This window comes from Mytilus edulis, chromosome 2 (assembly GCF_963676685.1).
Source record: "Mytilus edulis chromosome 2, xbMytEdul2.2, whole genome shotgun sequence".
Lineage (NCBI taxonomy): Eukaryota > Metazoa > Mollusca > Bivalvia > Mytilida > Mytilidae > Mytilus > Mytilus edulis.
Genome location: NC_092345.1, coordinates 36,147,144 through 36,159,643, shown reverse-complemented (window position 1 = coordinate 36,159,643; position 12,500 = coordinate 36,147,144). Strand labels below are relative to the sequence as shown.

Here is a 12,500-nt window from a genome sequence, read left to right as displayed (position 1 = left end):
AAAGAATTTGGCGAAAGAAATATAAAAACGATTTATTTTCCTCCATCTTGTTTATTTACTTTTATTCAAGTTTCTCGGACTTTATCCGATTAGACAATAATCGGAATTCATCTTGACCTCATTAAGATTTGAACAGAAAATCAATAATCAGCTGATTGCATTTTAAGCTATCGACAACAAAGGACTAATTAATAAAGGTGTTGATTGAATTGTTTGACAAAATAATATAGTTAAATGGCTTCCGCTAAAAGTAACATAAAGAATTTATTTACCACTTTGCGACGCACGTGTTTGAAGAAAACTTTTGACGTCTCCTCAGTCTCCTTTTAAAGATAGTTTAGAAAAGAAAGCTGTTGTTGTGACGAAAAATGTTCAAAAGCAAGAAAAATCTCCGATTTAAAACTTTAATTATTCTTTCACTTTGATATACCCGGTGGGTAATTGATTAGGGAGAAACATGTGTTTCAAGAATAGGTTTACGTCTCAACTTTTTCATTTACGATGGTCAAGAAAAGAAAACTGTCGTTATGAAAAAATATATCAAAAAGGTTGTGAACAACCCCTCGAATGAGATTAATCCTTCAATGTAATGACTACAAATGAAATTAGGGATCAATTTCATGTGATAAAAGCTTTTGTTTTGTTGTAAAAACCACTTCTTAGCTACAAAAGGGCACATCAGTATTTATCTTTAAAAGAAACTTTCCCAACGAACTATACTGGTATTATATGATCAAAACATGTCCATGAATTTAGTTATATTCCAGGACATATATTCTATATTATTTAAAAGTATAGTGGCCCCGTCATTTAGAAAAGTTGTTTAAAATACAATGAATATTTCCTTTTTTTTTTTTTTAAATTCTGTTGCTTTTAAAGTAAATTTTTAGTGTTTATTCATTATGTTCTTTAAAATGTTAACTCTAAAATAAGTTTTAGCGAATAATCATAGACACAATGGGGCAAAAAATTCCTATTCAAGGGAAAAGGGGGGGGGGGTTAGAAAAAAATGGAAATTTTAAACAAAAAATATATTAATGTTATTTGGCGAAAAAAATAATAGAGTGGCGAAAAATATATTGTTTTGGCGAAAGAGGTGGCGAAAAAAATAATTGACCCAGGGGAAACCCTGCGTAGACCATCGCACTTAAGCGTGACCATCGCACTTAAGAGTCCTACATATGTATCTTATTATATGAAAGAATTTGTTTTTGAAAAGTTATTATTTTGCTTCAATTAAGTTTTGATTTTTGGAAAGATTAAGTGTGTGTAAAACATTATGTATTATTTTTAAAGCATTATAGGCAGATGTAGGCTATACGGTCATATTCCCTTGTTAGTCACTGACTCACTATACAAACTTTATGTGCTTTTAAAAGTGTTGTTCAGAAACCAACAATCAAAGGATTGTAAAAACTTGAGTGTCTTTTAAAATTTCACAAATTTGTGCAAATAGACAATGCATGTCCTTCAAAATGTATAGTTGCTGGTTGAATTATTTAGTCAAAGAAAGGAATTTTGAAAAGATTCATGACCACTTACTTATTAAATACATCCTATCTTCAACTTGATATACAAATAAAAACCATTGATATTAAACATGAACAATTCAACTGTTTTACATGGCTTAAAAAAATGAGTCTTATTCATAGAGTGCAAAGTCTACAAATGTTATGGAACTCTTAATATTAGCAATGTTAGCTTAATTTTGTTTGCTTCATGTTTTGCTTAAAATAATAGCTAATACAAATGCAAAGTGATAAATTTTGTATTATGCTTTGTCTTTTTTCAATGTGATTAATTGACTACATTATGATATGATTTTAAAATAATCTTTGTTTCTTCTTGTATTGTAGTTGCTCAAGATTCTGGAATAGATGTAGACACAGCTAAAAGTCGAGCAGAAGTTGTTGATATTGCCAGTCGTAGGAAATTTTCTCAACACTTCCATAACTTTGTTGATGTTTGCTTAGAAAAAGACCCTACTGATAGGTCAGTAGGTCAAAGAGTTAAGAAATGTCTAAACAAAATGGTTGACATTGTTCATTCTTTTGTTTAATTTATTACATACAGCTTTAAACTTAATATGTTTATAATACGCACAAAAGTAGAATTTATTAACATTTTTATACGACCGCAAAAATTTTAATTTTTTGGTCGTATATTGCTATCACCATGACCATGATCACGTTGGCGTCGTCGTCGTCGTCCTGCGTCGTCTTGTGTCGTCGTCGTCCGAATACTTTTAGTTTTCGCACTCTAGTAAAAGTGAATAGAAATCAATGAAATTTTAACACAAGGTTAATGACCACAAAAGGAAGGTTGGGATTGATTTTGGGAGTTTTGGTCCCAACATTTTAGGAATTAGAGGCCAAAAAGGGCCCAAATAAGCATTTTCTTGGTTTTCGCACTATAACTTTAGTTTAAGTGAATAGAAATCAATGAAATTTTGACACAAGGTTTATGACCACAAAAGGACGGTTGGGATTGATTTTGGGAGTTTTGGTTCCAACAGTTTAGGAATTAAGGGCCAAAAAAGGGCCCAAATAAGCATTATTCTTGGTTTTTCGCACAATAACTTTAGTATAAGTAAATAGAAATCAATGAAATTTAAACACAAGGTTTATGACCATAAAAGGAAGGTTGGGTTTGATTTTGGGAGTTTTGGTCCCAACAGTTTAGGAATAAGGGGCCTAAAGGGTCCAAAATTGAACTTTGTGTGATTTCATCAAAAATTGAATAATTGGGGTTCTTTGATATGCCGAATCTAACTATGTATGTAGATTCTTAATTTTTGGTCCCGTTTTCAAATTGGTCTACATTAAGGTCCAAAGGGTCCAAAATTAAACTTTGTTTGATTTTGACAAAAATTGAATCCTTGGGGTTCTTTGATATGCTGAATTTAAAAATGTACTTAGATTTTTAATTATTGGCCTAGTTTTCAAGTTGGTTCAAATGGGGGTCCAAAATTAAACTTTGTTTGATTTCATCAAAAATTGAATAAATGGGTTCTTTGATATGCCAAATCTAACTGTGTATGTAGATTCTTAATTTTTGGTCCAGTTTTCAAATTGGTCTACATTAAGGTCCAAAGGGTCCAAAATTAAACTAAGTTTGATTTTAACAAAAATTGAATTATTGGGCTTATTTGATATGCTTTATCTGAACATGTACTTTGATTTTTATACGACCGCAAAATTTGAAAAATTTTTCGTTGTATATTGCTATCACGTTGGCGTCGTCGTCGGCGTCGTCGTCGGCGTCGTCGTCTGCGTCGTCGTCGTCGTCGTCGTCGTCCGAATACTTTTAGTTTTCGCACTCTAACTTTAGTAAAAGTAAATCGAAATCTATGAAATTTTAACACAAGGTTTATGACCACAAAAGGAAGGTTGGGATTGATTTTGGGAGTTTTAGTCCCAACATTTTAGGAATTAGGGGCCAAAAAGGGCCCAAATAAGCATTTTCTTGGTTTTCGCACTATAACTTTAGTTTAAGTAAATAGAAATCTATGAAATTTTGACATAAGGTTTATGACCACAAAAGAAAGGTTGGGATTGATTTTGGGAGTTTTGGTTCCAACAGTTTAGGAATTAGGGGCCAAAAAAGGGCCCAAATAAGCATTATTCTTGGTTTTCGCACAATAACTTTAGTTTAAGTAAATAGAAATCAATGAAATTTAAACACAATGTTTATGACCACAAAAGGAAGGTTGGGATTGATTTTGGGAGTTTAGGTCCCAACAGTTTAGGAATTAGGGGCCAAAAAGGGACCCAAATAAGCATTTTTTTTTTGGTTTTCGCACCATAACTTTAGTATAAGTAAATAGAAATCTATGAAATTTAAACACAAGGTTTATGACCATAAAAGGAAGGTTGGTATTGATTTTGGGAGTTTGGTCCCAACAGTTTAGGAATAAAGGGCCCAAAGGGTCCAGATTTAAACTTTGTTTGATTTTATCAAAAATTGAATAATTGGGGTTCTTTGATATGCCGAATCTAACTGTGTATGTAGATTCTTAATTTTTGGTCCCGTTTTCAAATTGGTCTACATTAAGGTCCAAAGGGTCCAAAATTAAACTTAGTTTGATTTTAACAAAAATTGAATCCTTGGGGTTCTTTGATATGCTGAATCTAAAAATGTACTTAGATTTTTTATTATTGGCCCAGTTTTCAAGTTGGTCCAAATCGGGGTCCAAAATTAAACTTTGTTTGATTTCATCAAAAATTGAATAATTTGGGTTCTTTGATATGCCAAATCTAACTGTGTATGTAGATTCTTAATTTTTGGTCCCGTTTTAAAATTGGTTTACATTAACGTCCAAAGGGTCCAAAATTAAACTAAGTTTGATTTTAACAAAAATTGAATTATTGGGCCTCTGTGATATGCTGAATCTAAACATGTACTTAGATTTTTGATTATGGGCCCAGTTTTCAAGTTGGTCCAAATCAGGATCCAAAATTATTATATTAAGTATTGTGCAATAGCAAGAAATTTTCAATTGCACAGTATTCAGCAATAGCAAGAAATCTTCAATTGCACAGTATTGTGCAATAGCAAGAAATCTTCAATTGCACAGTATTGTGCAATAGCAAATATTTTCAATTGCACAGTATTCCACAATAGCAAGAAATATCTAATTGCACAATATTGTGCAATAGCAAGAAATTCCAATTGGATTTCAATTGGAGTTATCTTTCTTTGTCCAGAATAGTAGTTGAATCAACTTAAATCATTGTTTTATACAATATACAATGTATATTCACTTTTACTACCAACTGATAGATTAAAACAATCTTTACCATTCAGTGATAACAAGCACTTTTTTTACATTTTAATATTTTATGATGTATTTAAATGAGTAGTTATTGTTGCAAACTTCATTAGAAATTTGAATTGAGATCAGTTTTGAAATAAGGGAAAGGGGGATGTGAAAAAAAAATTGGAGGGTCAATTTTTTTCATTTCAGATTTCATAAATAAAAAGAAAATTTCTTCAAACATTTTTTTGAGAGGATTAATATTCAACAGCATAGTGAATTGCTCAAAGGCAAACATTTTTTTTTAAGTTCATTAGACCACATTCATTCTGTGTCAGAAACCTATGCTGTGTCAACTATTTAATCACAATCCAAATTTAGAGCTGAATCCAGCTTGAATGTTGTGTCCATACTTGCCCCAGAACATAAAAACAATGATTTAAGTTGATTCAACTACTATTCTGGACAAAGAAAGATAACTCCAATTTTGACCACAAAAAGAAATCTTTAATTGATTTGTAAAATCTTGACATTTGTTTTGTGTAAAAAACCCATATAATGTCAAAAATTTGATCACAATCCAAATTCAGAGCTGTATCACGCTTAAATGTTTTGTCCATACCTGCCCCAACTGTTCAGGGATCGACCTCTGCGGTCGTATAAAGCTGCGCCTTGCGGAGCACCTGGTTATAAAGATAAATTTACATGTTGAAAAAATAAATTTTTCTTTCTTTGGAAATAACAAATAAGTTTTTCCAAAATTTCAAGTGAAAAAGTTATAACAGAAATATTGAATGCATGATATTTTGTGCAAAGAGAAAACATGAAAAACAAGTACCGGTAACATGTATATCAAAACAAAGCGAAGAAAAGAAAATGAGTAATAAGTTATAGTAAAAATAACAGAATAAATACAAATTCATGATAGGAGAGCACAGAATAATGGGTAAGTTGGACCAACATAAACAGAACTTAATTGAAAAACAAACAAAAAAGAAAAGAAAAAAAAGAAAAGGAACAAATATAAGAAATCTTTTGGTATGTGACTTCTTACAAATATTTTGAATGAAGAATGCAATATTTCACATTTAGTTCTATTTTAATCAGTAAAATTGAGAATGGAAATGGGGAATGTGTCAAAGAGACTACAACCCGACCATAGAAAAAAAACAACATAATACTTATTACTTTTTTTCAGGCCTACTGCATCATCACTATTAAATCATTCATTTTTCAAACATTTGAAGAAAAGGTCATGTGATTTTTTGCCAACATTAGTTCAGCCTGTTCAGCCATTGAGAGCAGACATGTTACAATCAGGTAATTAATAAAATTGAGAATAGAAATGGGGAATGTGTCTAGGAGACAAAAACTTAACCAAAGAGCAGGTAACAGGCCCAAGCCATCAATGGGTATTCAGCACTCTGAGGCATACTTCAGCAGGCCCCTAAAAAAATGTGTTCTAGATCATGAAAATTAGACATCACAACAAACTCCAAAACATAAATGAACTCAAATTAAAAAACATACAAGACTTACAAAGGACAAAGGTTCCTGACTTGGGACAGGTGCAATTCAAAATTGTTATTACCACTCTTGTTGAAGACATGAAACATGGTTTAGTACAGAGAAATTGAGACTTTATTTACAAATTGTCTCAAACAAGTATAGAAGAGATTTAATTGAATTTTCTTCTCGCCCATTAAATGTGCTCCTTCTGAGCAACTTATGTACCAGTGTAAACATAGAATAATCAAAGCTGAATATTTTCTTACTCTTGTCATGGTTTACATTTCTGATGCTAAAAATCTGTCAATACTGTAGATTCATTATTATTTAGTTGGGAACCAATGTTCATGGTTTTCATGGGGTATACATGTGAACCAAGAATTTAAATATTTAACAAATTAGAAAAAGTAAGTTCTCCACAATTCCCTGGTAAACATTCTACTAACAAATTCAAAAGCTGACTAATTGATACAATGTCAATTCAGAAATTATTGCAGAAAATGAGACACGGTTATAATCGCCATAATTTAAACTCACATTTTGATTTTTTTTTTATATGAATTGAACAGGATTTTTTCAATATCGCAAAAATTAAAATCGCATTTTAAATTTTAGACAAAATCACAACAATAATTGCATGCAATAATTTCTGAATTTACAGTAGTCATCAGATATTTATGTCTGTTTGTTATTTCAGCCACACCTTCTCCTGAAGATGAACTTGTAGCTGATCTTCAAAATATTAATGTTGATGATTGGGAATTTTGATGAAAGATGACTTTAGAAAATTGATGTGGATTAGGTGGAATGTTAATAAGGATGAACTAAAGGATGCCAGACATGTGCTATTGATTTTCTCTGTTAATCATTGTTACTCATTTTTAGCTCACCTGGCCCGAAGGGCCAAGTGAGCTTTTCTCATCACTTGGCGTCCGGCGTCCGTCGTCGTCCGTCGTCGTCCGTCGTCGTCCTGCGTCCGTCGTCGTTAACTTTTACAAAAATCTTCTCCTCTGAAACTGCTGGGCCAAATTTAACCAAACATGGCCAAAATCATTATTAGGGTATCTAGTTTAAAAATTGTGTCCGGTGACACGGCCAACCAACCAAGATGGCCGCCATGGCTAAAAATAGAACATAGGGGTAAAATGCAGTTTTTGGCTTATAACTCAAAAACCAAAGCATTTAGAGCAAATCTGACATGGGGTAAAATTGTTTATCAGGTCAAGATCTATCTGCCCTGAAATTTTCAGATGAATCGAACAACCCGTTTATAGGTTGCTGCCCCTGAATTGGTAATTTTGAGAAAATTTTGCTGTTTTTTGGTTATTATCTTGAATATTATTATAGATATAGATAAACTGTAAACAGCAAAAATGTTCAGCAAAGTAAGATCTACAAATAAGTCACATGACCAAAATGGTCTGTTGACCCCTTTAGAAGTTATTGCCCTTTATAGTCAATTTTTAACCATTTTTCGTAAATCTTAATTATCATTTACAAAAATCTTCTCCTCTGAAACTACTGGGCCAAATTAAACCAAACTTGGCCACAATCATCATTTGGGTATCTAGTTTAAAAATTGTGTCTGGTGATCCGGCCAACCAACCAAGATGGCCGCCATGGCTAAAAATAGAACATAGGGGTAAAATGCAGTTTTTGGCTTATCACTCAAAAACCGAAGCATATAGAGCAAATCTGACATGTAGTAAAATTGTGTATCAGGTCAAGATCTATCTGCCCTGAAATTTTGAGATGTATCAGACAACTCGTTGATAGGTTGCTGCCCCTGAATTGGTAATTTTAAGGAAATTTTGCTGTTTTTGGTTATTATCTTGAATATTATTATAGATAGAGATAAACTGTAAACAGCAAAAATGTTCAGTTAAGTATGATCTACAAATAAGTCAACATGACCAAAATGGTCTGTTGACCCCTTTAGGAGTTATTGCCCTTTATAGTCAATTTTTAACCATTTTTCGTAAATCTTAATTATCTTTTACAAAAATCTTCTCCTCTGAAACTACTGGGCCAAATTAAACCAAACTTGGCCACAATCATCATTCGGGTATCTAGTTTAAAAATTGTGTCCGGTGATCCGGCCAACCAACCAAGATGGCCGCCATGGCTAAAAATAGAATATAGGGGTAAAATGCAGTTTTTGGCTTATCACTCAAAAACCGAAGCATATAGAGCAAATCTGACATGTAGTAAAATTGTGTATCAGGTCAAGATCTATCTGCCCTGAAATTTTGAGATGTATCGGACAACTCGTTGATAGGTTGCTGCCCCTGAATTGGTAATTTTAAGGAAATTTTGCTGTTTTTGGTTATTATCTTGAATATTATTATAGATAGAGATAAACTGTAAACAGCAAAAATGTTCAGTTAAGTATGATCTACAAATAAGTCAACATGACCAAAATGGTCTGTTGACCCCTTTAGGAGTTATTGCCCTTTATAGTCAATTTTTAACCATTTTTCGTAGATCTTAGTTATCTTTTACAAAAATCTTCTCCTCTGAAACTACTGGACCAGATTTAACCAAACATGGCCAAAATCATTATTAGGGTATCTAGTTTAAAAATTGTGTCCGGTGACCAGGGCAACCAACCAAGATGGCCGCCATGGCTAAAAATAGAACATAGGGGTAAAATGCAGTTTTGGCTTATCACTCAAAAACCAAAGCATTTAGAGCAAATCTGACATGTGGTAAAATTGTTTATCAGGTCAAGATCTATCTGCAACAACAAAACAAAGAGAGTTTTTAACGACCTCAGATGGCTATACAACCGTTGCACAATCAACTGAATTTTGCAGAAATCATTTATAGGATAGATTGCCCATATATGATAATTTTTTATTACCTTTTTGTTTTTTTTTGGCAAAGGCGAGGGGGGGGGGGGGGGGGGGGGGGGGTTGCGCAACAACAAAACTTCTTCACAACTTTCTCATTACTTTGCATTTCTTGTTAGATAAATTTTACAAAAATTCTCCCCTGAACAACTGTCGGATTTAAACAAACTTGGTTTAAATCACCACTAGGATATCCAGGGACCACTGTGTATGATGACCCTGCCTGCCCACATGGCTGAAATAAAACATAAGTTTCAAATGCACTCTTTAGTATTATATCTCTGAAACTAAACAACAGTACAACAGTTGCATTTATCATGCAACAATTGTAAATAAAAATATCAGGTGAGCGACACAGGGTCCTTGGACCCTCTAGTTTAGAGGACACAACTGTTTAAATAAAGGATATCTTTTTACAACTGTAGTTTGAAGTATTCTCAAACTCAACCACTGCAAATTAAGATTGAGGTTAGATGAAGGATATTCTTTTTGAAGGTCAACTATAACCATGTTTTCAGTGAAATCCATCTTGATGGCTATAAATATAAGCAAAAATGTTAGTTAGACTGCTGAAAGTGAAGTGATGGACTTTGTCTGAAAACAACTGGGAATGGAGGTTGTAGTTTTGTTAGGTGTATTTATTGCAAGGGATATTTAAATTTTTCCCAGAATAAGTTAGAATTTAATTTTTTGGATTTTTGCAAATTCTTGGATTTAAAAAAAAAAATGAGTTGGCATTGCCAAGTAATACAGATATCCCAATATTAGAATTACATATCATGTCTTTTACTGGTCCCTAAAACTGGGCCATAATGTTTGACAATATTTTTGTTCAATGAAAATTTTGTAAAATTCTAAATTCTGAACCACTGCAATTTTAAATAAACATAGGATTTGCAAATTTAAAATTTTTAAACAAATAAACTTTTCTGAATTTTAGATTAATGACAGTTTGATTTTCTCTAACATTTATTGGAAATATGAATCAAAATATATTATGTATATGTACAATTGTAGAATATGTAAATAAATAGAAAATGTTAAAAGTAAGTATGTTATCTGAATTTCTTCAATAGTTTGTTAAATGAGAAAATGGTTCTGTGATATATTTTGTATAGGAATATAAGGAGATGTGATAGTCAATCTGTTTAAAATCAACTGTTTGTTTGGCAATAATTGATAGAAAGAAAATTCTTGATGGAAGATGTGTATGATTGCCAGTAAACTCTCAACAAGAGACCAAAAGATAAAGTAATTTACAACTAAAGGTTAATGTATAGTCTTGGATTTAAAAAAAAAAAAATGAGTTGGCATTGCCAAGTAATACAGATATCCCAATATTAGAATTACATATCATGTCTTTTACTGGTCCCTAAAACTGGGCCATAATGTTTGACAATATTTTGGTTCAATGAAAATTTTGTAAAATTCTAAATTCTGAACCACTGCAATTTTAAATAAATTGTATAGTCTTCAACAATGGGTAAAATCCATACTGCTCCATGTGTTTTACCTATTTTGAAAATTTTAACCTTAGGCCAGGGTTTTTTTAATTTGTTGGTTTACGGATTTTCCCCATGAAAAAGTTAGGTTGGTCGGTCGGTAAAAAAAAAATCAAAAAAAATCTTTCAAGACAGAAAAATATGCAAAATAAATATATATTTCACCTTTCTAACAATATATTTGTTATGCTAGTTTGTCATCATTTCTTAAATTTTAGTTCGATGAAAGATCATTGCTCACCTGACATAAACATCTTGTAACTAATGTAACTTGTATTCCATAACTTCATCCAATAAAGGAGCACCTCAATCAATGAGTATTCCACTACCAGTTCAAAAGTACATATATCTTAATGTTTAAAATATAAAATTCACGCAGGTAGACATCTATCATCATTAAAAAGAATATTAAAAGTGTTTTGTATATACCAACATAAAAATATGAGCTAGTTCAATATCATGAAATTTAAAATTTTAACGAGAATCTGTTGTCCCCTTATGCATTCCCGTTTATTATATCCAAATGGACGATATTTTTTTATTATCTATGAAACAAGAAAATTCCAAATAATTTGTTAATATTCAGTACTTTAACTTGAGGTCTTCCACCTGTCCACATTTGGACAAGTCTATTTCTATGAGATGATGCATCTTACAGACTGATGACAAGTAAGGGAAACAAACTTATTGTTTAATTGGTTTTAAACACAGGTTTCGTTCTGCAAAATTATTTGGGCAAACAACATTTCAAGGTCAGTTATAATTGATTTGACTATTTTTAGAAACGTAAACTGGAAGTTTTATTTTTTCACAACAGAAAGTGTTATCAATTTTGTTAGTGATTAATGCATTTCAATTCATAAAAAGGAATATTTTGATTATTTTTCAGGATTAAAGCATTTGTTAGGGTCGGCAGGAATAAAAAAGCATGAAAACCCAGTTTTATTTTTATTCTGGATATCGGCAAAATCAGGTCGGCTAATCCGTAAACCAAAAAATTAAAAAATCCTGGCCTTATGTACAATGTTTAGTGTGATTTTAATATAAAATATATACTGTAAATTTTAGCCAAACAAACAGCTGATTTAAATGTAATTTTGTGATTGTATGTACCCGGTATACATTTTTGGTTCTAACATATTTTGTATACTGTAAAGTTTGTGAATGAGGTATATTTTTCTCATTCATATTTTTAGCAGTAAGGATAAAAGTAGAAGAGATTTGCTTTGTAACTAATTAAAGTAATTTTTTTGATGATGACTTAGTTGTAGAACACATTTTGAATATTTTATAAATATATTTACAAACTATGAAGACTACTTACCCACAGAGGCTTCATTGACTTGAAAGTAATTAAGGAGAAAAGGGAGAGATTTTCCAAAGGGATATTTTTTACTCTCCTTTAAGAAGAGGTGTTTCAAAGGGGAAATTTCCAAATTTAAAAAAAAAACACTTGGGAGGTTCCCATCAGAATCTGTGGAATTGTCTCTCATGTTCCTCTAAACAGTTCAGGTATATTGGCATCGTTTTCTTATTTCTAGGGTTTTAAAGAATGAACATAACTATTAAAAAGCCATGATACAAAATTATCATACTTTATAAACTATCATTAAATATAAAATAAGGTTAATTTTCGTAGACTCAACATTTTGAATCTTCTGAACTGTCCCCAAATATTTTGTTGAATTAAATACATTGCAATACATTAATTATGGCTGTATATTAGCTGAAAGTTATTTACAGTTTTTTTTAACTACTTTAAGAACAGATTAATAAGTTTTGATCGCCAGTTATTTAAGTTTGTTGGTTTCTCATTTATTTTGTTTCTGAAGTTTAACATATCCTAGTTATGTGCATTTATATTGTATCTACCAAAATATA

The 12,500-nt window shown here is 31.5% G+C and overlaps 1 protein-coding gene across 6 annotated transcripts in view; it reads left to right on the top strand.

The window, feature by feature from the left end:
* The window catches only part of LOC139512085 (STE20-related kinase adapter protein alpha-like), a 45,440-nt gene extending 38,296 nt beyond the window's left edge, over positions 1-7,144 (top strand). For all 6 annotated transcript variants that reach the window (XM_071299464.1, XM_071299462.1, XM_071299463.1 and 3 more), the window contains 3 exons: positions 1,857-1,992; positions 5,955-6,076; positions 6,963-7,144. In XM_071299464.1, coding sequence (XP_071155565.1) covers positions 1,857-1,992; positions 5,955-6,076; positions 6,963-7,033 — 329 coding nt within the window. In that variant the 3' untranslated portion in view covers positions 7,034-7,144. The remainder of the gene's footprint in view (positions 1-1,856; positions 1,993-5,954; positions 6,077-6,962) is intronic.
* Positions 7,145-12,500: the final 5,356 nt, after the last annotated feature.